We start from the raw sequence: 25,371 nt of genomic DNA, 5'->3' as shown, positions 1-25,371 counted from the left end.
ACAGACCTTATCAGTCCTTGGATAGTTGCCAGGCTGATAGCTTTCATGTGCAACGCTGTACAAGAAAATACTTGGCAAGGAGTCTCTCAGTAGGCAAATCTTCACACTAACAAACGAATTGTTATGTTATTATATATAAAACCTGGCTGTTCCGACAGGCCTGGGATTGCTGATTTTCGAATCAGGTTCAACCCCCAATTAAACCGAATGTATGTTGTGTTTTTTAAAATTGTTCGTATTGTTTGTATTCTCCCCCTATGTGTATTTTATTTTCATTTCGTGTTTGTAAGCCGCCCGGAGTCCCCCGGGATTGGGCGGCATAGAAACCCATTAAATTGTGAATTGCAAATTAATTGTCTCCTGCAAACACCACTCCCATTTTGCTCCTATTTATTTCCTATGGGAGGGGCCATTCAGCGCCCACTTGTGCTTTTACTCCTGAGTCAACCTCTGTTCCTTAGTTGTTCCCTTCTCCTGACAGCTCTGCGCATGCGCACATCAGGAACAGGCTCCAGCTGTTCTTCTGCCCCACTGATCTCCAACTCCGAAGGTAGCTGATAACTGTCAGCCAGCACTGGCCCCATATCTGCCTCTGATGCAGAGCCCTCATCAGAGCCTTCTCCAGACTCCAGGACTGGTCCATGTTCCTCCCCAACCTTCTCATTGCCTGCCACCAGCTCTGCTGGATGCTGGCGGGCCACAAAAATTCTAGCTCCCAATGTATCCCCCATGTATATATCCATTGGAGGGCAGTGATTCTTGTGCAGAGAATCAGGGTGGTTCGGCCACTGGATGTAGGCTTTCAACCATACAGTGCAAATGATTAATTACCTAGATCCCCAGTCTTTCTGGCTTTGCGGACTAGAGAGGGGTGAGAGGGAATGGTTTCTCACCCATGCTTTCCCACTGCCTGTGCAAGTGGGTATGGGCATGCTCTTATGCACTTTCCTCCCACTTCTGCAGCCTGGTTCTGAATCACTCAAGCCCAATAGTGGGCCACAACCTAGGGGTTGGGGATCACTGACCTAGATCATTCAGTCACCTGTAACACCCAGTCAACAGTAGTACTGACTAAAACATTAATACCTCCTCTGCCACTGTTCTTAAAATCTGCTAAAGAGGCATCATACATGTCAGTCTCCATACTACAAACAATCAAGAAGCTGAAAACTCTACAAAATCAGAGGTACACAGTGCCAGTTTCTATTTCAGCGCCAAAAATCCAATTTACTTGTCCATTCCAAGATGGTTGGATGGATGGATGGATGGATTGATGGATTGATGGATTGATGGATTGATAGAGTGGGTGGGTGAATGGGTGGGTGGGTGAGTGAATGAATAAATTGTACATGAGAGAAAGGGAGATACATTCCACTGCAGCTTTGCCCTTTCAAATAGCTAACCAACAAACCTCTTTGGGTTAATGTCAACATTTCCTAAGGGGAGAACTGTCAACTTTTTTACTTAACATCTGAATGATGAGAGATAGGCATACTCTTGGCAGTGCATATCAAGGACTCATAGAGTCAGGCCATAGCTGCTTCTAACTTTAATATCTCAGGTGGATTTCCTGAACTATCCATCACATAATTCGGCACCGAGCAGAATTCACTTAAGAGGCAGAAATCCACACGAAGTATCTTCTCTTTGCTGGGCAAAGTTTTTTGCGTGTCTGTTGACATGGATACACATTTCATTCACTGCCTTTGATGATTATGTGTCAGTCTGGAAAAATTGTGTTCCTACATTGGAGCTCAGTTAGATATAACACGGGCTGTTTGTTCTGATCAGATCACTTCTTTGGTAAGCTGAAATTTGCAGTCATCCTGTACATAGGTGAAAGAAGAAACACAAAGTTGGTTTATTTGATCAAGGTTAAAATGGGTCATGTTGCTATTTTTGGTTGGTTCTATTTGGATTTGCTGACATCTGGACTGAAAAAAATGTAATTATTAGATTTGTTTGCAGTTCACATAGCTCAGCTCCCCAACGCATGTCCGTGTGCCTCCTGCCAGTCAGCTGGTTTTCAGGTCTCTGTTGTACATCCATGGGGAGGGGGGCGCATGTGGGAGATGTGCGTGCATGGATGGGGATGGGGCACACATGTGGGGGTCATTCATGCATGGGGATGGGGTTGCATGTGCATGGGAGCAGGGCATGGGGGGTCATGCGCGCATTGCATTATGGGCGCACGTACGTGCTTTCGGCACACGATGACAAAAAGGTTAGCTATCACTGTTCTAAGGTATCATTTGCTGCATATCTTTTTATGTGACATCTTGTTCTGGGAATAACAAATTCCCAAGAAGACACAGCAGAGATGACCTTATTGATTTTAAAATCTCTCTGAATGCCATTATAAGTTGCTTGCCTTGCTTGCTATGTTTCCAATATCAAAAACAACAATTATTTCCCAGGGAAAAAAAGTATTTATTCTTTAAAATATTTTACACGTCTTAATATTCAACATCCAAGATTCCAAGATTTGAATATAAAGAAGCTTCTTGGATGAAAGGTGAAATGTTTTCAAAGAAAAAAACCAAGAACGTCAGTGACCTTTGAGAAGAACACCTTTGGGACAGTAAATAGGACATTTCTGAAAATAGTTAGTGAAGGCAGTGAAAACTTAGCATTCTTTGCATAGGCTCCATTTGCGGCTGGAGCATGTATGGCAAATTCCCTTGGATCTTGATTCTTCCACCTTCCAGAGACTGCTGCTTTGCAATCTCCATGAGTTGCAACTATATGGAGCACAGCTGTTCTCTAATCTTCCCTTAGTTCAAAGACAGTCAATGGAGATAGAGTAGAATAGAGTAGAGTAGAGTAGAGTAGAGTAGAGTAGAGTAGAGTAGAGTAGAGTAGAGTAGAGTAGAGTAGAGTAGAGTAGAGTAGAGTAGAGTAGAGTAGAAGGGACCTTGCAGGTAGAGCAATCCAAAACCATTTCAGACAAATGTTGTCCCTTCTTAAAAACTTCCAGTGTTGGAGCATTTACAACTACTGGAAGCAAATTGTTCCACTGATTATTTGTTCTGTCAGGAAATTTCACCTTAGTTCTAGGTTGCTTCCCTCCTTGATTAGTTTCCATCCATTGTTTCTTGTCCTGGCTTCAGGTGCTTTCGAGAATAGCTTGATTCCCTTTTCTTTGTGGCAGCCCCTGAGATATTGGAACTCTGCTATCATGTCTCCCCTGGTCCTTCTTTTCTCTAGACTAGGGTTATCTTTTGCCACAAATGTTGACTATTTACTGCCCTGATAAAAAAGCATTTGAACTTTTAGATACCATTCAACAATTATCTCCTACTTATTAAGGTGAAAGTCATAGTCCTATCTGTGTGACAGGTTTAGGAACATAATGTCTTCTGACTGATCCTACTTACACGGAATATAATTTAAGTTGCATCGATGCCTGATTTCCCTTTTCCACCTAAAGTAATTTGGTACTTCCATATTAATCAATGCTATTCCCCTTGCATTTTCTCCCATGGTTCCTCAGCCGTTTACTTTGGAAAATCATAGCGCTTTAGCATTTTGCTTAAGTGTGTATTACTTGGCTCTGCAATCTTATATATATCAGTGGTGGCAAGCCTATGGCACACGTGCCAGAGGTGGCACACAGAGCCCTCTCCGTGGGCACGTGGGCTGTTGCCACAGCTCTTTTTCAGGTCTCTGCCACGCATGTGTGTGCGCCTCCTACCAGCCAGCTTTTCTTCGAGTCTCTGCCGCACATGTGTGGGGCGTGCATGCAAATGAGGGGCACACACTTTGGGCACTCGCCATCACTGTATTATATTAACCGTAAGAAAGGAATCTCGATTTTCACACCATGAATTGTTAAATAGGTGAGGGATACCGTGGTACTTTTACAACCTGAGAAGCCTTCCTCAAGCCCACCTACGCACAGTCTATGAGACCAATCCTCACATCTGGCACTCTTCTTCAAGGAGTTTAATTCTGAACCTTTGCAGAGTATCCTCACTTTCTTGATCAATGGTTTGTAAGGCTCCACCACATGTGATTCATGGATCAGTTGTTCTGTCTTCCCTTTTGTTATCAGGGCATATGTCCCACCACCTCTGGGTAAGCTTGGTGATAATTCATTTGTGATGCAAATGAGCATCTGTTCCTTCATGCAGTACACCCTATTTATCCTCTATAGGAATCAGCTACAGTAGCATTTTTGGTTTCTATCATTCCTGCCTGGGGAAGGAAGAGCTAGCAAGTGCCGTGTCAAGGTTTTTTGTCTCAAATCAACTCAGTTATGGAAGATTCCCAACAAGGGCTCTTGGGCAGCATAGGACCATATGTATACAAGTGGATGACTTTTGTGTGTATGTGCCTTCAAATTAATTTTTGACTTCTGGCAACTGCCTGGACTTCTCTCTGTACTTTTCTTAGCATGGTTTTTCAGAAGTGGCTTGCCATTGCCTCCTTTCTAGGCTGAGAGCGGGACTGATCCAGGATAATCCAAAAATGAGACTGAGACACACTATTTTCTCCAATTTGTAGTCTGGCTTCTTTATACACTGTGCCAAAATTGGTTCTCACAGAGGACCACTAGAAGACCAAGTAAGCAGAGGTGGGATTCAGCTTTTAAGAAGCTGCCAGAAAGAAGGGGGGGGGAGATATATTTTCCAAATAAGCAGAAGGTAAAACAATGGATGGAACGTGAACAAAGAGAGAAGCAACCTAAAACTAAGGAGAAACTTCCTGACAGTGAGAACAATTAATTATTATGATCACTAGATTTACCTAAACGTAATTAAAAAGAAAGAAAATGTGTGTTCAACCTTGCATCAGCTGTTGCCTTGTTTTCATTGCCACCACACAAAATGTAACTCACAGATAGCTTCATGCCTGAAAACAGGAGGTTTTCCTAATAATTATCCCTTCTTGTTTGGTACTGACACAGCAAAAATTAGATATAACTATTGAAAATGTCCCTGCAGGTTACAATAGCTTCCTATTGTTCTTTTGTGCTATTAATTCCACAAATTGCTTATGTGCTGCTAGTGCAATCTACCCCAGGTCACTTAAAGTTCAGGTGTTGGACTTTCTTACATAGGCTTTAAAATATTAAATGTTAATTAGTTTTTGTATTCTCAAGGCAGCCTTTGTATTTTGACGAGCAGTTTTTGTTGCTGTTTTTTTTAAAATTCTCCCTGTTTCTAAAACAAGTTTATTCATATTAATTTGTAACTTCCACATCGGCCACCCTTTCTAGCAGCTGGGTCATTACTCTAATTTAACCATTCCTGCTCCTTAGTGTATGAAGTAATTTTTTTTAATGTGAATTATTTTTCCCTTCATACTTTTTAATTATCCTATCACACACAATTGGATGATTATGCAGACGAAAGGTATTTTTCTCCTCGTTTTTTAAGGGCTTCACTGTGAATATATCCAAGATAAATTCTAGCCAGTAAATTTTTCAAAGTAATATGCATTTCAAAAGCTTTCTATCCAGAGATTTGAGCACTTTCTAATATGGACTAAAGTAAATACTATCTTGTTAAAATTAGTTTTACTTGCTTAAGCATTCATTAAGTTGATTGTATAGAATTAACTAAAAAGCAGAAACATCACCCTGCCAGCAAAAGTGTGCATAGTCAAGGCTATGGTTTTACCAGTTGCAATGTATGGCTGTGAAAGTTGGACCATAAGAAAGGCTGAGCACCAAAGAATTGATATCTTTGAACTCTGATGCTGGAGAAGACTCCTGCGAGTCCCTTGGACTGCAAGGCCATCAAACCGGTCAGTCCTAGAGGAGATCAACCCTGGCTGCTCTTTAGAAGAATCTTTAGATTCTTTAATCTTCCATTGCAAGGTCAGTGAAACCAAATGAAGCAGAACAAAAGATACATTGTAACCAAAACAGAAACAAAGTTCAGACGTTGGCTTCCAAGTGGCAAATTCAATAAATTAGTGGTTTTAACCAATAGAAGAAGAAAAAATTGTTGAAGTAAGAAAATAAGTTTAATTTAGCCAACAAAAAAATTAGGGTAGTAAAAAAGGAAAAAAGTAGAAAGAAAGAAATCAGTCCATAGACTACAAGCAGGGAAACAGGAAATGTTGTAATTACTTCAATCCACAAAACATTGTTACTAACAAGAGCAGGAAATCTTCTAATAACAGTCCAATAAGTGTCAAAATGGCCGCTTTGTTCTTACTTTGGGAACTGGATGTTATTATTTTTTTTTAAAAAAGAAGTTTCTAAACACGGATCTTCTGAAAGTAAAAAAAAGAAAAAAAACCCTCACTAGATGGAACGCTTTCGCTTCGTCTCTTCCTTTAGGAGCGGTCTCCGACTATGCCAGCCTGGGGGCTGTCTGTTTGTCTTCAGTTGGAAGCACTACCCTTGGGTCAAACAGGGACTTTGCAATGTCCCTGTAACCAGCAAGGCTTTGGCTTCCCTGTCGCCATCTCTTTGGGATGGTTTAGGTCCTACCGGACCGTCCAAAGACAAACGTTTCATCAACAGACCCAGACTGTCGGGTCTGTGCGATGTGTCGTCGCGATGTAGCTCCTCCCTCTCCCAAAAGGAAACTTTTTAACAGTATTATCGCTGCTCGAAGGCTGGGAGGTTTTGTTGATCGGAGCTTTGTGTATTCAAAACGGAACACTTTTTTTTCTTCACGGATTGTTTTGACTTGGTACCACAAGGTTTTACTGCTTGGCTACAGAGAGTGATAAGAAGGGAAGCACACAGATGTTCCTTTGAAGTATATTTCTAATCAGAAAAAAAGTGGAAACAATGTTCTTTGTGAATCTATGCTTTAATCTTATTAACCTTCCAAGCTAGAGTAGCTGTGTGTGTTAGAATGGCACAACTTCAAAAGAAAATAGAAGTCTCAAATTTGCAAAAGATACTTTCAGAAATACAGAAATTATCAAATATATATGAAAGAATAGAAAGAAACTGGAATATTTAGAGCACATAACAATAAAATATGATGAAAAAAGTGAGGATGTTTATCAAATGCAAAACGGGGTGATTGAAACTCAAAAAACTGAAGTGAAAAATGAATATAAAGAGATTAAACCTGCTGATATTTATGGTAATTGGTTTGTTCCTGAAAATGGAAAGAATGGAATACTGAAAGAGGAATTAAATGGAGAGAAAATCTATTCCAAAGGGCAAGATATAGAAGAAGAAAAAAAATTAAAGAATCTATGGACTTAAAGAAAGAAATTCTATTAGCAAAAGCATTGATAACACTGCTGACAATCAAAGACAAGCTGAATAAGGAAACAGAAAGAGGGCATCAAGATTATATGAGAGATCTTACAAGCAAGGAGTTGCTAAGAGAAGTCCATACAAAGCTGATCAAGAAGATGATTAGAGGATTGAGACAGTGAGTATGGCTGCTGCTGTTTTGCAATATTTTGGGGGAGGGCTTATTTTAGTGCTTGCGCTCAAATGTCCGATTGGGCTCCTTATCCAGGGAGGTCTTATTTTCAGGAAAACAAGATATGTTCAAAGAAACTGTATCATACTGATCAGGAAGAATATAGGATATAACTATACAACTGAGAATGGGGAATATTTGTAACTCAGGGTTGAAATGAGGGGTCCTTGTTGCTTGGCTGTTTTCTTACAGAGGTTTCATTACCAAACTAGGTAACATCATCCTTGATGGGTAATGAAAACAAACAGAAAACAAGCAAGCTCAGAGAGCACCACAGAGACCTCATAACTGCATAGGATATGACTATGAAATTGAAAGGGCCAAATTCCTAATTAAAGTGCACCGACAAACAATTATCCACAGGCTACTTGAAGGTAACCAGTGAAAGGACAGCCATTTTGTAAATTTGAACTACTATTTGTTTGTATGTTTGTACGTACACCGAGAGTTTATGCACCCGAGATAAGTTCCTTGTGTGCAACGGTGTGTTTCACATTTTGTTTCCACCGGTGCGCCCCACACGTGCCCACTTCACAGGCGCATGCACCCCACCATTAATGCGCTTTGCTTGCATGCACACCTTTTGTGCATGCGCCAGGCCTCAAAAATGTGCCTAAATAGCACAGCATAGAGCCAGGGCGGGGAGCTGCCCACCCACAATTTCCACTACCAGTTCAGGCAAACCGGTCCGAAACAGCTGAATACTACCTCTCCTTGTGTCTTTTCACGCTTGGCCAATAAAGAATATTTTATATTCTAAAAGCCTAACATTGTAAAACACCAGACTAGTCTTAGCACCTTAAGCAGTGACAAGAAGTATAATTGTGAGGACAGGTTATTCAAAATTTCAGATCTGTGCTACTCAGATGTTCTTGATTTCTTAAAACCTTTCTTTCTCTCTCAACCCTACCGGAGTTAATCTTATGTAACTGAAGGAGTTATTCACTTAGACTCAGGGAGTGATGAATGTGGAAACTATTACCAGCAAAAGCATCGGGCTCCGTCTGTGAAGCTGTTTAAAAATGCATTCTCCCATGTAAATTTCTGCTTCATCAATCCTTATGGCGGGTCAAACATCGCAGTTGTTTCCTGAACAAATTGTATGACATGCCCTTTTTTCTGCAAATCTGTGCCAAAGAGCAGACTTGCCCTCAGCTTTGCTTCCCGCTTTTGTCTCAGAGCTGGTTTTGTAGCAACAGCTGCAGTTGTGTCAGGTTTGACGGAAAGTGGGTGACGGATGTATAAGAAGAAAGGGGAGCCAGCCGGGAACAAGCCGAACCTGTGATAAATGCAGAGTGAGGTGGGCATCCCGAAGAAGAGCACCAGATTCAGTGCTTCCAGTGGTTCCATTTTGAATATAGCTAAGCATGTATAAGGAGGGATGCGATGGCTCAGGGGCTAAGATGCTGAGTTTGTTGGCCAGAAGTTCAGTGGTTCGAATCCCTAGTGCCGTGTAACAGAGTGAGCTCCCATTACTTGTCCCAACTTCTGCCAACCTAGCAGTTGGAAAGCATGTAAAAGTGCAAGTAAAAAAATAAGAACCACTTTTGGAGGAAAGGTAACAGCGCTCTGTGCGCCTTTGGCATTTAGTCATGCCGGCCACATGACTACGGAGACATTTTCGGACAGCGCTGGATCTTCAGCTTAGAAACTGAGATGAGCACTGCCTCTAGAGCCAGAAATGACTAGCACATATGTGCAGGGGTACCTTTACCTTTACCTAAGCATGTGTAAATATTAACTTTTTCTGGAGAGAACAGAAGTAAGGCATGCTTGATAACAGCCATACTTCTGAGCTTCACAACACTGGGTTCCTAGATTTCTAAAAAAAAGAAAAATTCCTTATTTTCTCTGCTGTTCTTTTTTTTCTTTACCTTCTTTCTTTCCGTCCTTCCTTTTCCTTTCTCTCCCTCTTTTACTCTCTTTTCTCTCTTTCTTTTTCTTTTTCTTTCTCTTCTCTCCCCCCTCTCCCCCTCCCTCCCCCCCCACTCTCTCTGCCTATAGGTTAAGTCTGGCTTTACCCAGACTTTGTATATATTTTGATGTGGGTGGGATTTAATTGTTGATTTGTTCTTTTGTTTTCATTTTTTTTCACTTTTTTTAAATGGTGCCCCCTACACACACACACAGAGAGAGAGAGAGAGAGAGAGAGAGAGAGAGAGAGAGAGAGAGAGAGAGAGAGAGAGAGAGAGGGAGAGAGAGCCCTGAGAGTTTGACCTTGACAAAAAGCAACTCAGATAGTCATCTAAAGTCAGGTGGGGACTGAGAGGTTTCTGATGGAACTCTAGAAGCATAACTAATTAGCTCTTTTGGAGCATTGCCAAAGTGAATAAGAAGAACTATTGAGAAAATTAAGGGATTTACAATAGACTGTTAAGCACACTTAACAGTGGTGGGATCCTGCCGGTTTAACAACCTGTTCAGTGATTGCGTGCTGGGTGCGCGCGCGTTCCGAGTGTGTGCGCAGTTTTAACAAAACTTACCTTCCACGTTACTTCTTGGGAGTAACACAGCTGAGGCGCAGCAATCCGCTCTGCCATGCAAATCAGCTGAGAAGATATAGGTAAGTAAAGGGTAGGGGTGGGTAGGTGGACCTGATCGTCAGAGCGAACCAGTTCACTCCCCAGCTGATCGTTGGAGCTGCCTGCTCGCCCGAACCGGTCCAAACTGGCTGAATCCCACCCTTGCATTTACAGCAGCAGAATGAGCCGAGGTGGCGCAGTGGTTAAATGCAGCACTGCAGGCTACTTCAGCTGACTGCAGTTCTGCAGTTCGGCTGTTCAAATCTCACCGGCTCAGGGTTGACTCAGCCTTCCATCCTTCTGAGGTGGGTAAAATGAGGACCCGGATTGTTGTTGGGGGCAATATGCTGACTCTGTAAACCGCGTAGAGAGGGCTGAAAGCCCTATGAAGCAGTATATAAGTTTAACTGCTATTGCTATAATGTCCTATTGAATTAATGGCAATGATTTTGAAAAGTTTCAACAACAACAACAATCTACACTCACGTCTGATACATTTTGACCTGAGGATTATCCACAGAAGGGCCACCAGACGGTAGACAATCCTCCAACTGTAATAGATAAAGAGGGATTAAACCTGCCTCCTATCATAAGCTGTATCTCCTCTGATCCATGGCACACCAACATTTCGCTCCTCTTTCAGGCCACAGTTCTTCCAAATGGATTGCAGGCTATCAAGACCTCTCAGAAGAAAATTCTCCAATACTCTGAATGAACCCACTGCCACGAACAGCTTAGCAATACCTCAATCCCAGCAAAGTCAATCAAAGTTGGAGATCTTTAGAAACCCCCCTGCCCCCAGGTACATCGAACATAAGATGGATGACCCTCACACCAGTCCATTGGTGTGGCAGGTGAAAATTCACATGGACACCAGGAAATAAAAAGTAGCCAACATGGTGAAGAATCACGTTGTTTTGGTAAAATGTATGTAGAGTCTTCAAGGAAAATTCGAAGCTCTAATCATATCTGTCGATGAGTAGTTGGACGACACATATTACAACTCTCATCCAATTAGTTTCTCTTTATGCTCTCCTACGGGTGTGAATAACGATACAGCTATTCCTATATTAACTTGGAATCTAGCAACTTGGAAGAACAAATTATATATATTTTTTCTGACAGAGTACTAATGAAAAAAGACCCTAGTTGAACAATTCCGAGAAAAATAGAGAGACTGTTCACAGGGGAGAAAAAGAATCCTCACCATACTTTTAATGATAAAAGTATGTTTTCCTCCTAATAGATTCACATACTACAGATCTGGAAAGGAAATTAATTTCCTCCTTGATGTTCCAAGGATTCTCCAGGAAAAGAAATTACAATGGGATGCCCTATGATCTCTTCTACAAATTTTATTGAAACTTTACAAACATGTTGAAAAAACATAGGTTAGCTGTATGTAGCATTATATTGTTGATAAATTCAGATCCGCATAGATTATCTCCAAGGTTAACATCAGATCAACAATCAAGTAAACCATACCTCAGTCAAGAAACTGCGAAACAAGTGAACAGCAAAGAGCCCAATCAAAGAATCTCTAAGGTCACCCCCATCAACAGTGACACGCAACCCCCCCTAGAACAGTGATGGTGAACCTTTTTAGCATCAAATGCCGAAAAGGGAGTGCACACATCCGCACAATTGTCTGTCCCGGAACCTGGCAGAGGAGCTGCTCAGGGGGCATGTGTGCGCCATGAACTTCTGGTTTCTGCAGCTAGTCTTCTGGTTACTGGTGCGCACGCATGCACAATGATCAGCTGGCCAATCCGCATGCCAGAAAACGGAAGACCAGCTCTTGCAGTTTCTGGCACTGCCACATGCATGAAGGCCAGCTGATCGTCATGCGTGCATGCATGCCAGAAACCTGGAAGAGGAACGGGCAACCCGGCGCATGCCAGGCAACATGGCCCCATGTACCATTTTGGGCACGCATGCCATAGGTTTGCCATCACGGCCCTAGAATATAAACTTGACAGCAAACCGCACTCCTTACTAGCACTGATGATTATACATAGTTTGGATAACGAAACATCTGCAAGAAAACAAGCAAGCTCAGAGAGTATCTAGGATCCCTCATGTCAATCTTGAGCTACAAATATCCTCCTTTATTAATATCAGTAAAGTCAGTCTAAGTAAGATAGTTACAAATGGTCTGTTTGAACAGGATCTTGAAACTCTGAGATGCACAAAGGTCACTTTAGAAAGCACGGTTTGAGAGAGAATAGTCTGGTTCTTTATTTAGATGTTAATACCTAGGGTTATCTTCTAATTTTTAGTTTTATTTAATGCAGAGAGACGTGGAAATAATTGGGTTTAGTTTCCTAATCAAGCAATACACTCTTTTTGCTAATCCTGCTGATGTATCGAGCAAGACAAAAAGCCTCAACAGTTGTTCAACTCTGTTTTGAATGCTAACGCAAAGGAATAATTTCGGAAAGGAGCTCGTGCTTGGGATGTGTACTATGAAAGAAAACATGAGCTGGTTTATTCAGGAGTCTCTGCATGGGATCAACTTTCCAGATGATTTAGAGAGCAACAATGAGCCACATCAAACTCCTGAGTTTACTACACCACGGGATTTGGTCTCATTGACAAATGGATTTAGATTCCTTCTTGGCAGTTTGCGTTTTCTGCAGTGGTGTTGCCCATTAAGAAATTTTAGCTGTACTAGAGAATCAGAAAAATCAATGAAATGAAAATGGCAAAAATCTGCCAATTAAAGCCATCGAGGCTGTGTTCTTTGTTGCCTTGTGTCAGACATCAATAAACAGCTTTATTTCTCTGGGTGCTTCTGTAAGAAGCATAAGCTTGCATATGATTCAGTACCCCGTCTATAAAAGACCCGCTCGTCTCGATCCCATCCCAGTTCACACTGGTGCAAATGAAATATAATCCTTCGGAATTGATTCTGAGAAAAGGGGAGTTGAGGTGATCTGGAATAGAAAATGGCTTTTGCCATCCATTTTGCCATGACAATAACAGTGCGAATGTGTCAAATGCATTTCGCCTTGGCAGAGCAATGCTGTTTTTGAAATCAGGTGATTATGCACAACGTTGGCCACCTCGGTATGGGGGCAGATCCATCACTGGCAGCTTGAAAGACAGCACGATGGGTGAACAAATAAGCCAGGTGTCCTTGTGCTTTTCTCCCTAGAATTTGTTCATGGCTGACTTTCCTTTAAAAAAAAAATCAGCTATGAACCTGGACAGCAATATTTTCAGTGGTCCTACTTAACCTACAGGTAGTTCCTGACTTATAACCACGTTTAGTGACTGTTTTGAGTTACAGCGGCTCTGAAAAAAGTGACTTATGACTGTTTTCCACACTTTGCCCAGTGCCACATCCCTGTGGTTGAAGGCTCAGATGATGGAATGTATGTACAGATGTGGCCCTGGGGATCAGAGGAAGGGTCATATGTGGCGATAAGACCCAGGTGTGGATGGAATGGACATGAGAGTGAGGAATATGAATTCTGATAAAACATTTTCTCTTGTCTTCATTTCTTTGCCTTGACAATTAAGAGCTTTGCTCCTTTCCTGTCTCTCTCACTGAAGAGGGAGGGGGGAATGGTGGGGTGGTTGCTGCCTCAGACAAAGGTTTTAAACTGCTTTTACCTTTCTCTGCAGAAGGAGGGGGTTGTAGGAAAGCTGCCTCAGATAAAACTGTTTGTTCTTTTTCTCTGCTCTGCAGTAGGAAGGAAGGAGGGCTGCACATTAACAGCGAGACAGAAGTTAGCACCTTAAAAACACTAGCCAGGATATTAGGAAGAAGAATAGCTCATATAAGAAAAACCCCAAAACCCACATAGCTGGAACACTTTGCAAGATACCCGTGACCTGGGGTGAAAAACAGGTGATGTGACATTTAGCTATTTAACGTAACAAGAGTAAGAGTTTAGCGGAGCTGAAATCCAAATAACCAATCAATATTATCTGTTATGCATGCATCATTATGGGAAGGGCAAAGGGTTGAATGTGACCATCCCTTGACTATAAAAACTGCTGTAAGATTCTAATTTTGGCCCTCGGTTGGCTTTTCAAACTGGGGTCCTTATATCTTGGTACCAAAATAAAAGTATAATTCTGTATCACACTTTGTCTCCTGTAAGTCACAGGAGACAAAGTGTGATACAGAATTATACTTTTATTTTGGCTTTGACACCAAGCAAGAGCTCAGGTTTGGGGACAACATGGTTATGTGATCAAAATTTGGACTTGGAAACTGACATGTATTTATGACAGTTGCAGCATCCCAGAGGCATGTGTTCACCTTTTGTGACCTTCTGACAAGCAAAGTGAATGGGGAAGCCAAATTCACTTAACAGTTGGGCTGCACTGCAATAATGAGCAAATACAAAAGAAATGCAAATATTATTATTACCTATGTTCTCTAAAGTGGGAGGGCACAAAATTATTTGAAAGAACCACATTTGTTTCTCAAATCCAGTGCATGGCATCAACTGAATTATGTATTCTTTTCAGCCATCCATTCTTTCTGGAAGAACATAACCTATGCATTTCCTATCTCTAAGATTTTCTAGGTGACAGGCCGAAGAATCTCTTCTATAAAAAAAAAAAGATTGATATCTTAGATTCCCAAAATAGGTATCTGAAACTGGAGACAGCTTCTGTGCATTTAAACCTGAAAATCTTCCCATTTTCTAAAGTCAACAGATGCTAAAAGTGTGGTATAGACTTCCCCAAGAAATACAGAATATTAGTGAGAGAAACTTTAAATATCTTGGGGTGTGCGAATATTGTTCAAGATCAAGAGAGTTAATGGACACCTTTAATACCATCCAATACAAAATAATATTTTGTTTTTAACAATATCAACCATCCATCACATTTCTCCTTCTTCCATATGCTTTTGTACGAAGTATTACATTTCAAATTACAATTTATAACCTTAGCTCACCAATAGTAACGTTTAGATTTCAGACAGGAAGGTATAAGTTAGAGTAAGTGTTTCTTCTTTGGAAGGAGTGCCATAATTTCCATTCCATCACTGAGTAAGACCTTTTCCTCGTAACAGCTGTGCTTCCATTACAGATAGCACTCAAAGCAGTAACATCTGGGGAGAAGACTTTCCCCAAGGAAGAGAGTAGGCAAAGAGGTTGTTGCATTTTGATCTACAACATACATACTTTAACCACTCTGGGAGATACACATTTGATGTTCCTCTGGGATGCATTTCAAATATGAACTGTGATCCAAAAAGAAATTCAAACCCTAAGCCAGCTTCTCAAAGAGGAACACAACATACCTGTATACCACAACATATTTGTATTGTCCCATAGTTGGGTTAAAGGGACGAAGTGGCTCAGTGGCTAGGACGCTGAGCTTGTCAATTGAAAGGTTGGCAGTTCAGTGGTTTGAATCCCTAGTGCCATGTAACAGAGTGAACTCCCATTACTTGTCCCAGCTTCTGCCAACATAGCAGTTTGAAAGCAAATGCAAGTAGAAAAATAGGAACCACCTTTGATGGGAAGGTAACAGTGTTGCGTGCGCCTTCGGCGTTTAGCCATGGCGGCCACATGACCACGATGACGCCTTCAGACAGCACTGGCTCTTCGGCTTTGAAAAGAATATGTGCACTGACCCCTAGAGTCGGGAACGACTAGCACATATGAGCAAGAGGAACCTTTATCTTTATAGTTGGGGTGTTGATACTGGCCACTATTAACATCATTTCAACTTGACAGAGAAAAATATTTGTATCTGTCTCTTTTTACACTTCTTGCTTCTATGTTTAATCTTTCAAGTTCCCAAAGAAAATGTTTACTTCTTAAAATAAATTCTCCTTAATTAGTAAATATGATTTCTTGTACTGCAATTGCTTGGAGTGTGTAAATAAAACTACATGAAACGAAAGGCATCTTAATAAGTTGAAGTGCATATGTTGACAGTATATCCATGTTCCTCTGGATTATTTTTGTAGTATTTTGAATATTTTGCTTAACCAATTATATTAATGGGATTTTAAAAAGTACTGTATACAACACAGGAAATTATATCCCAGGTCTACTAAAACTGTTCCTTGGGGCTGAAGGTTCACAACACAAGGTTCACTTTTTGTTCTCTTGACACTGCAGCTGGCAGACTCATTCAATGATGAATATACCTGGAACGAACACAAACAAAAGAAAATTGAAATAGGTGGTAATGCCTGAATAATTTAGTCCTTTAAAAATAATCACCCTAATAATCTTTTTAAGCTTTTTTTCTCTAATGGCTGAGCTATATTTGGAAACTGTTTTTAATGAAAATTAAAATGATGCATGGAACGGTATCTATATATCTGGCCGTTCGGGCCAACTGGCACGGCCTTGGAAGATTCTGACTGACAAGCCACCTCGATACCCATGATCCACTGAAATAAGCATATTAGCCAGCAGCAGCTTGAGAGAGCTATCTGCAAAAGTGAGGGCTAGGGTGCTACACGAGGAAACAGTACCTTGCATGAGCATCTCATTAACTTTCTCCCTAACGAGGCAGGACACATTTTGTCCAGGATTTCAAGGGCCCCTTTTCCAAAGTTATGCTCTGAGCAGTGGTAGAATGCTGGGTGGGCGTGGCCATGGTGGGTGTGGCCCAATCAACCTCCTGCACCATGGCAGGTGGGAGATTTCACTCTCGAGCCTCCAGGAGGGCGAAAACGGCCTCCCCCGGGTTCCAGAGGCTGAAAACGAGCCCTTTTCCAGACTACCGGAACTTCTGGAAGGCCTGTTTTTTATCCCTCCCAGAGCCTCCATGCGGGCCCTGCACTTACCTGGCATCCAAAACAGGCCACGTGGAGACTCCTGGGAGGGGAGGGGTAGGCGGGGCTCGCCAGTCCTTGCAACTACATGTTCGGCAAACCAGTAGTTAGCATCTGGTTTGCCCGAACTGGTCCGAACTGGCTGAATCCCACCCCTAGCTCTGAGCTAGGGAAAGATGAAGTCTGATGTTTACGAGGCCATATTGTACTAATAGTCCCTCCCAGATGAAATTGTAGTTCTCGATGCCTCCAGCTGGCCGACTAGGATAAATGCCAGGAAAGGGGTTCAATGTTGCAATCGTGTATTCCATTGCATCTTAGTGCGTGACTGAGGTCAGACCAAGCAACAAGTGTTAAATCAAGACTTAAGGAAAACGAGAGAGGAAAAAATAGGATTGCTTAGTAAGGGGAGAATCAGGAGGAAAGAGAAGGGAGGCTTCTTCTGACCTTCTTCCAACAAAGTTCATATCTCAAAACTTGATGGTACAAAATGCTGTAATATTGGTAGGATCCAGTGGTGGGATTCAAAATTTTTCACTACTGGTTCAGTGGGTGTGGCTAGGTGGAGGGGCCATGTAACTATGTGGGCGTGGCCAACTTGATATCACTCACGCCCACATCCATTCAGTCACATGCCCCCCTAGCCACGCCCACAGGAAACGGTAGGAAAATGTTTAGGATTTTTCTCTATCTACCCCACCCTCCCTTCGCTAGTCACACTCTTTTCACCGCTTCCTCCCCCCCCCCCTTTGGTTGCTTACCTTTTGCGGCAGCTGATCCAGAGTTTTCAGGGAGAGCCAGCCAGTCACCGCTGCTGGGAAGCATCTGGCTAGCAAAGAAGCCTCCCATCTGCCATCTCCTTGCATACCGACTCTCTAAGAGGCTGATGGCTGGTTGCAGGGAGCTGAAAAGTTCTCTATTTGGGGAAAAAGCAGCTGCTGTTGCCACCATCTTCTTCGCTAATGCACATCCTGGCTGAATACCATTTCTGGTAGGGTCACTTGATTCTTAAAGCCTTATTGGTGGTATTAGACTTTCAAGGTTGAACTATAGAATATACTTATTGGATCAGGTCACATGAAAATGCTTTAGAATGTGACTTTCTATGAAGAAGCAAGTCTTAAGTAGTATTGCTATTGCTTTTTGCATATATAAAGAGGCTAAGAAACTACATATGAAGCCTTCCAATTTATTTAGTCACTCCTACAAGCAAAAATATGATTGATCAAACATGTTCGACTAGAATTCTCAAAATAAAAATTGATTATTTCAAATGGAACCAGATTATTCTAAAGTTTTGTCATTTCTTCTATAATAAGTTGCAGAAATACACACACAAGTGTATAGGCATGAATTTTAGAGAAAAGAAGAGATATAAACAAACATAGTAAAATCTTAATTGAGCCCCCTGTAGATATCAGTATGCTCGACTTACTCAAATGTACTTTTTTTCAGCAAAGGAAGGTTTTTGCCATTTTTGTTTGAATATTTGCGTTTTTATTTTCCTGCCCAAAACCTGAATATGTTTCGTAATCCTTGCAATCTTTTTTTTTTCTTGAAATATTTATAGAATATAATCAAATTCCATTTGGAAAAGTGACTTTAAAAATGCCTTTGGGGGTGAACCTGCTGTCTATGTGGTTGTGTCTCTGTGTGCATGCAAAAGAAAACATATGAATTGCCTGAAATGATCTTGAGGACAAAATCAAAGGAAGTTGTGAAAACTTCATGACAAATTGTTTCAATTAAGATTTGTTTTTTGAACAGAGTAATGAAAAATTGCATAGAAGATACAATTAGATTGAACAGCATGCTTCTGGAACTAGCGCTATTCTGTCAGAAGAGATACAGAAAGATTCCTGACTGTGGCTGAAACATTTTTTGGGGGTTTTCAGAGGGTTGCAAATTGTCCTCACATGCCTCAGTGTTAAACTACCTGACATGATATTTGTTGTTCCTCTCCTGTTTCTATGGCCTCTGCTCTCAGCCATGGACACTTACCAAGGTCATCAGTGATGAAAGTGAACACATTTTATGCTCCTTAAGCCTCTCCTTGGATAGCATTAGAATGTTCTACCCGAGGCTTCCCAAGAGCATGAAGCAAACTCCTTGTCCCAACAAAAAACCCTTTAATTAATTTACTGTGAATTCTGTTCATTCGCATCCAGCAAAGTCTTTCGAGGGAGGATTTACAGTCACAGACCTTATCTGGCTTGGAGAGTTGACAAGCCAATATCTGCAAAACTTGGCAAGGAGTCTCGGAGAGTCACGAACCAATTAAACTAACTAAATTGTCTCCTGCAAACTACACTTCCCTTTCGCTCCTCTTTTATTTCCTCTGGGAGGGGCCATTCATCATCCACCTGTGGCCTTATTCCCAAGTCGACCCCTGTTCTTTAGCTGTTCCCTTCGTCTGGCAATTCTGCGCATGGGCACACTGGGAACAGGCTCCAGCTGTTCGTCTGCCTCACTGATGTCTGACTCTGAAGGCAGCTGATAAGTGGCATACGGCTCTGGCCCCCTCTCTGCCTCTGACACAGAGCCCTCATCAGAGCCTTCCCCAGACTCCAGGACTGGCCCCTGTTCCTCCCCAACCTCCTCACTGTCCAAATCTGCTACCAGATCCGCAGGCTGCTGGCGGTCCACAACACAGAATAAAAGGAGAAAGGCTGTTTTAACACTTGCACCACTAAGGACCAACTCATTAATGGACAGGATCATTTGAAAGCAGTGTTATCCAGCAGGGAAAAATTGTGCCATCAGGAGAAGTCTGTGCTGTGAAAGGATCCAAGTCAACCTTATCACTTTCTGCTCTTTTTGTCATTCCAGCCTCGTTATTATGCCTGCAACGATTCAAATTTTAATGGCCTTTTCAAAAATTACAAGGCCGTAGATAAATCAAAGAAGTGATGAAGTAAGAATTTATTCTGGGCCATTCAGAAAACCTTTCTGAATTCTAGCATGTTCTGCTGTTGTTCACATCTGTCAGACTTCAAAATACTCTGGCAGAAATCAATTTAGAAAATAAAAAGTTAGATTTAAAAAGCAGGGTAGTTTCTCATTTCCAAATACAATTTTGTTCCCTTTGTCTTGGCTGCTAGTCATGCATATTTTATATAGCTATTAGGGCCACACCATAGAGTCAGTCAGAGGTTCAGAAGGTTTGTAAGGATTTCACAGTGGTGAATGAGATCTCATGATCTCATCTCTCCTGTTGGCTTCTTGTTACATAGACATTGCCCTGCCTAGGAGTTAGGATGTTGCTGATCAAATTTGTGTAACAAATTTTATTAAAAATGAATAAATAAAATCTTCCTCATACATGTAGAATCAGCAGAGACAAATTGACTACCCATATCTTTTGGACTGTGAGTCCCTTGGGCGGCAAGGCGATCCAACCGGTCAGTCCTAGAGATCAACCTTGTCTGCTCTTTAGAAGACCAGATCCTGAAGATGAAACTCAAATACTTTGGCCATCTAATGAGAAGGAAGGGCTCACTGAAGAAGAGCCTAATGCTGGGAAAGACTGAGGGCAAAAGAAGAAGGGGACGATAGAGAATGAGGTGGCTGGATGGAGTCACCGAAGCACTCAGCATGAGCTTGAATGGACTTTGGGGGATGGCAGAGGAGAGGAAGGCCTGGAGGGACATTGTCCATGGGGTTGCGATGGGTCAGACACGACTTTGCAACTAACAACAACTTTTGGATAAATTTTTAACGTCTCTCATATTCAGCTTGAAATATTTAGAAAAAGGGTGTGATCAAATAAACATGTATTTCCAAAAGCATATTTTGTTTTATATTTCTTCACTAGGGTAGGAAATAATAGAATATGTTTAGATATTGATATGACCAGTTATGCTGTCATTTGGTGTTCAGTTTACCCCAAATATGAAGGCCTGGGATGCAAACAAGAAATCACAGATTATTCATCTACCTATCATTCATCCATCCATCCATCCATCCATCCACCCACCCACCCACCCACCCACCCACCCACCCACCTACCTACCTACCTACCTACCTACCTACCTATCTATCTATCATCATCATTCTACATATTTATCTAATTTATTTAGCCACCCATCCCACACAAGATCACTCCTGGCAAGATACAATAGATACCCTAGGTCAGGGGTATCAAACTCAAGGCTCACAGCCTGGATGTGGCCCGTGGGGTGTTTAGATCTGACCCGCAGGGCTGCCCTGGAGCAGTAAAGGACTGGCCTGCGATGCCTCTGCCAGCGAAAATGGAGCTTGGGAGGGCCACGTGCGGCCTTCCCTAGCTCTGTTTTCACTGGCAGAGGGTTGCATGAGGCCATTGAAGCTGAAAACAGAGCTTGGGAGCCCATTTTTGCTGGCAGAGCGCTCAGGCCATCACAGGTGCCCCCGACATGAGTGATGTCGAGCTGGCCACACCCACCCTGGCCACGCCCACCCAAGGTCAAACACAACCCTGATGTGGCCCTCAATGAAATCGAGTTTGACACCCCTGGCCTAGGTGAACAAAATTACAACAAAAAACAAGGTCAAACACAACCCTGATGTGGCCCTCAATGAAATCGAGTTTGACACCCCTGGCCTAGGTGAACAAAATTACAACAAAAAAGAAGGACAACGTATCTCACAAGTTTTAGATTGTTTTTATTATTATTTCTAAAAATAAATATGCCTAATACAATTCAAGTACAACAGTTTTTCTTCCGATGCATTTGTCACTAATGTTTTTCCAAAAAATCCATAGGTTCTTCTGTTTGGTAGATATGATACGGATATTTATAAAGCATTTGATTTATCAGCCAAATAACTGAGGGGTTTTCTTGATGTATAAATCATTTATCATAAGGACATGTTCATCAAACGTCTTTGGTTTGATAATCTAAAGCAATCTTTCCTGTCCTCCAAGCACACTGAGCTACATTTCCTAGAATTCTGGATCAGAAAAGAGATTCTCACTGGGGGGTTTTTAATCGTCATTTGGCTTGGAATAGTGGAGAGACTGTGTCATAAATTAGATGATAGGGGATTCTTAATAACATTAAAATATTTTTAATGAAGCAGCTTCTTTAGCAGAACATGCCTTGATTGCAATCTTGTCCCTAGCTCTTTCCTCGTGATCCCTGTTACACTTTTATTGACGTAAAAAAAGTTCCTTTATATCTCATTGCAGAGATTTATATTCCTTCTGTTTAAGAGCATAAAACTGAATTCGGATATCTGTATGTCCATGACTGTTTGCCTTCACTCCCTCTGCCCATTTCTGTAGATTTTACCCTAAGAGATGTTTCATTGTACTAATTATTCACGAATGTAAAACTGTGTTCATGATTTGTAAGGAAGAATGTTTTTTGCTGAGAGGAGACAAAGGATGTCTTTTTTGTGAGGGGAATAATTAATATCTGCTATTTTAAAGTGGAAAATAATAGATATAACAGGAAATACAACTGGATTATGCTTCCATTATAACAGGTGTGTCAAACTCCATTTCATTGAGGGCCGCATCAGGGTTCTGTTTGACCTTGAGAGGACAGGGTGGACATGGCTGGGGTGGGCATGGCCAGCTCGACGTTACTCATGTCAGAGAGCCTTGTGGTGGCCCGAGCACTCTGCCAGCAAAAACAGGCTCCCGAGTTCCATTTTCGGTTGTGACGGCCTCATGTGTCCACACCTGGCCCTCCCAAGCTTCATTTTCATTGGCAGAGGCACTGTGGGCTGGTCCTTTGCTATTTCCAGGGTGGCCCCATGGGCCAGTTCTAAGCACCCCATGGGCCAGATCCAGCCCTTGGGCCTTGAGTTTGACACCCCTGCCTTATAACAAAGTTTTTAACCTTGGCAACTTTAAGATCTGTGGACTTCAACTTCCAGAATTCCTGGATTTAGGCTGCCTGGAGAATTCTGGGCAATTCCCAGAATTCCACATATTTTAAAGTTTCCCAAGGTTAAAAAAACATTTTATAACATCTGGCTTAATTCTACTGTGAGCGAGTCCAACATACAAAAGGGTGGGCTTGGAATTCAAATCTTGGCACCTTGAACAAGCCACAGCACCTCAGAAAAGGCCATACCACAAGATCTCAGGAAGCAATGTACAGTAGCAACCCAGGTTGGTGAATATTGTTGAGGATGCAGTTGTGGAAGTCACACTAAGCCAGGCTGTAAACTCTGAAAATGGAAAAAAATATAGAATAGCAGGACTGGAGAAAAATCAAAATAAATCTTGGAATTCTTACAGACACACAACTGATTTAGAATCAACATAATTAGAAATAGAATATCCAATTAGTATCTTTTGATAGCACCTAATCAATCAATCAATCAATCAATTTTAGATTGATGGAATTCCTCATTTTCTAGTTTTAAGCTGGGATGCCTGTTTCCATCATTGAACAGGGCTGGGGCTAAGGAAATAAAAGCACCTTTCTCACTGGTTAGGATTCAGGATTCTGCCCAATGCCCCTCAATTTTGAATTAACAATCTTGCATATGTTCTAGGAAGACTTTTAATATGCAACAAAAATTGGGATTTATTTTTGAGATCTGAATTATAAATATCTATATTGCTTTCTTTGTTCCTGTTTATTGTATTTTTAGGCCACAGACAATGACGTAGGCTCTTATGGAAAAGTGAGCTATTACTTCAGTGATGATCCAGACAGGTAGGTGCTTTATTACAGGTATTCTTTGATCTTTCTGCTGTATTATTTATATAATGGTTCATTTATATCAGTTAAATTGAAATAAAATCCTCACACTGTTCTAGTCATTGTTTCGTTGAGGTAGGTTTGTGATTTCAATGTCTGGAAAATCATGTCAGTAAATGATGTGCTAATTAGAATTGACCATGAAGATAGTAAAGTGGTAGATAACTTACGCCTTTTATGATCAACCACCAACAGTAAAGCAACAAGCAGCCACAAAACATGCCAAAGACTAGCACATGGTAGGAGCACTCATGGAAGTAAACGTTGGACTTTAAAGAAGTAGGATAGGAAGAATATTGATACCTTTGAACCTTGCTGTTGAAGAAGACTCCTAGGAATACCATAGATAACCAAGAAAACAAACCAATGGATCATCAACCACATCAACCCAGGGTTCTCATTCAAGGCATAAACCAGGCTCAAATTGTCCTACTTCAGACACAGTGTGTGAAGACCCAGATGTCATGGTTCCAAATAGCATCCAAAAGTAAATCAGAGTCCAAGTTCCAATTTATTAAGACAGTCATGTTGGCACATCTGGGAAAACCCAAATCTGAAAGCTTCCTGGTTTTCCCCACCTAGTTGAAAGTTCAAGATCTTGCCCCCACACCCACAAGTCCATCACATGGTCCAATCTTCCACTGCCATGCTGGCAGTTCCATCCATTCAGTTCTGGTCAGGTGCAAAGACAAAGGATGACCTTGGCTTTCTAGAAAGAATTTTGTTATGACTACATAGCATCTCACTCCTACAATCCACCCTCCCATTTTCCCACAATAGAAAATGCATAGTAGAATAATAGAAAGTGTGGCAGGCCAAAGATCCAAAGGAAACAATGAAGGATGGCTACAGGCCTAACACCAGCTCTCTGGAAAAGACCTTATTGCTGAAAAAAGTGGAAGGCAAAAGAAGAGGATGACCATCACGAGGATAGACTGAGAGGATAGACTCAGTTATGGTAGCTTATGGGTGCACCCTTGGGAGACGTGAAAGAACAAGTTAGGGAACATATCAATTAATCAATTTTAGAGTCATGGAATTCCTTGTTTCCTGTTTTACTATCAAGAAAGAAAAAGATTAATAATGTAGGAATGAATTCCATACCCTAACAATAAATTAGCAAACAGCAAAGCAAAATGGATAAATGCTGAAAGGCAGTAATGGTATCCTCTTTTCTTCACTACCAGTTTGGTAGCGGGAGCACATCTGGGCATGCTCAGAACCTTCTGCATATGCGCAGAAGGTCCATGATGATGCTTTGGTGGGTGGGCAGAGCCTCGTGCCACCACTACTATGGGTTCGCCCAAGCCAGTGCAAAACGGTAGAATACCACCACTGCTGAAAGGATGTATAAGAAAAATCATGCTAGGGAATAGGCAGGGGTGGGATTCTACGGGTTTGGACTGGTTCGGGTGAACTGGTAGCTCTGACTATCAGCAGGGAGCGAATCAGTTTGCTCTGACTTTCAGCTGGGCCCATCCCACCCACCCCTCCGCTATACTCACCCATATTACCTTTTCTGAAGCCCAGCTGACAGTAATGTGAAAAGTGATTTGTTTGTAAACTGTGCACGTGCGCAAAGTGCATGCTCAGCGAACCCATTGTTAAACCGGTAGGATCCCACCCCTGGGAATAGAAGTAAATATTGTACAACATCAGCATAGTCTTTGATGGAGACCAATTCAGTATAAAATCCAGAACTTCTTCAACTTTTTGAAATCAGGAGAGATTTCATAAGGTTTTAATATGCTGAATGTACCCATAATGAGGAATGCATGTGTGTTGTGCTGCTCCCACATTATCTCTGGCAAGCCTGCTAGCTTGAACTGTCAACATTATCTCCATCACTGCTCACAGTTGATCAAAGGGAGTGGCTGATGGCAAATTAAATGGGTATAAGGAAGACACACCCTCTACTTATAGGCTGTAGCATGAATTCATGTCCGTTTCCAGGATTTATCTATAATTCAGTCACACTT

The 25,371-nt window shown here is 41.6% G+C and overlaps 1 protein-coding gene across 1 annotated transcript in view; it reads left to right on the top strand.

The window, feature by feature from the left end:
* LOC106545335 (cadherin-23) overlaps positions 1 to 25,371 on the top strand; it is a 453,671-nt gene that overhangs the window by 316,877 nt on the left and 111,423 nt on the right. The window contains exon 13 of the mRNA XM_087702429.1: positions 23,283 to 23,347. Coding sequence (XP_087558555.1) covers positions 23,283 to 23,347 — 65 coding nt within the window. The remainder of the gene's footprint in view (positions 1 to 23,282; positions 23,348 to 25,371) is intronic.

This window comes from Thamnophis sirtalis, unplaced genomic scaffold (assembly GCF_051295495.1).
Source record: "Thamnophis sirtalis isolate CommonGarterSnake01/CBP01778 unplaced genomic scaffold, rThaSir2_p1.2 scaffold_15, whole genome shotgun sequence".
NCBI classification, from domain to species: domain Eukaryota; kingdom Metazoa; phylum Chordata; class Lepidosauria; order Squamata; family Natricidae; genus Thamnophis; species Thamnophis sirtalis.
The sequence above is the reverse complement of the archived record's forward strand: the minus strand, read 5'-3'. Positions and strand labels throughout refer to the sequence as shown.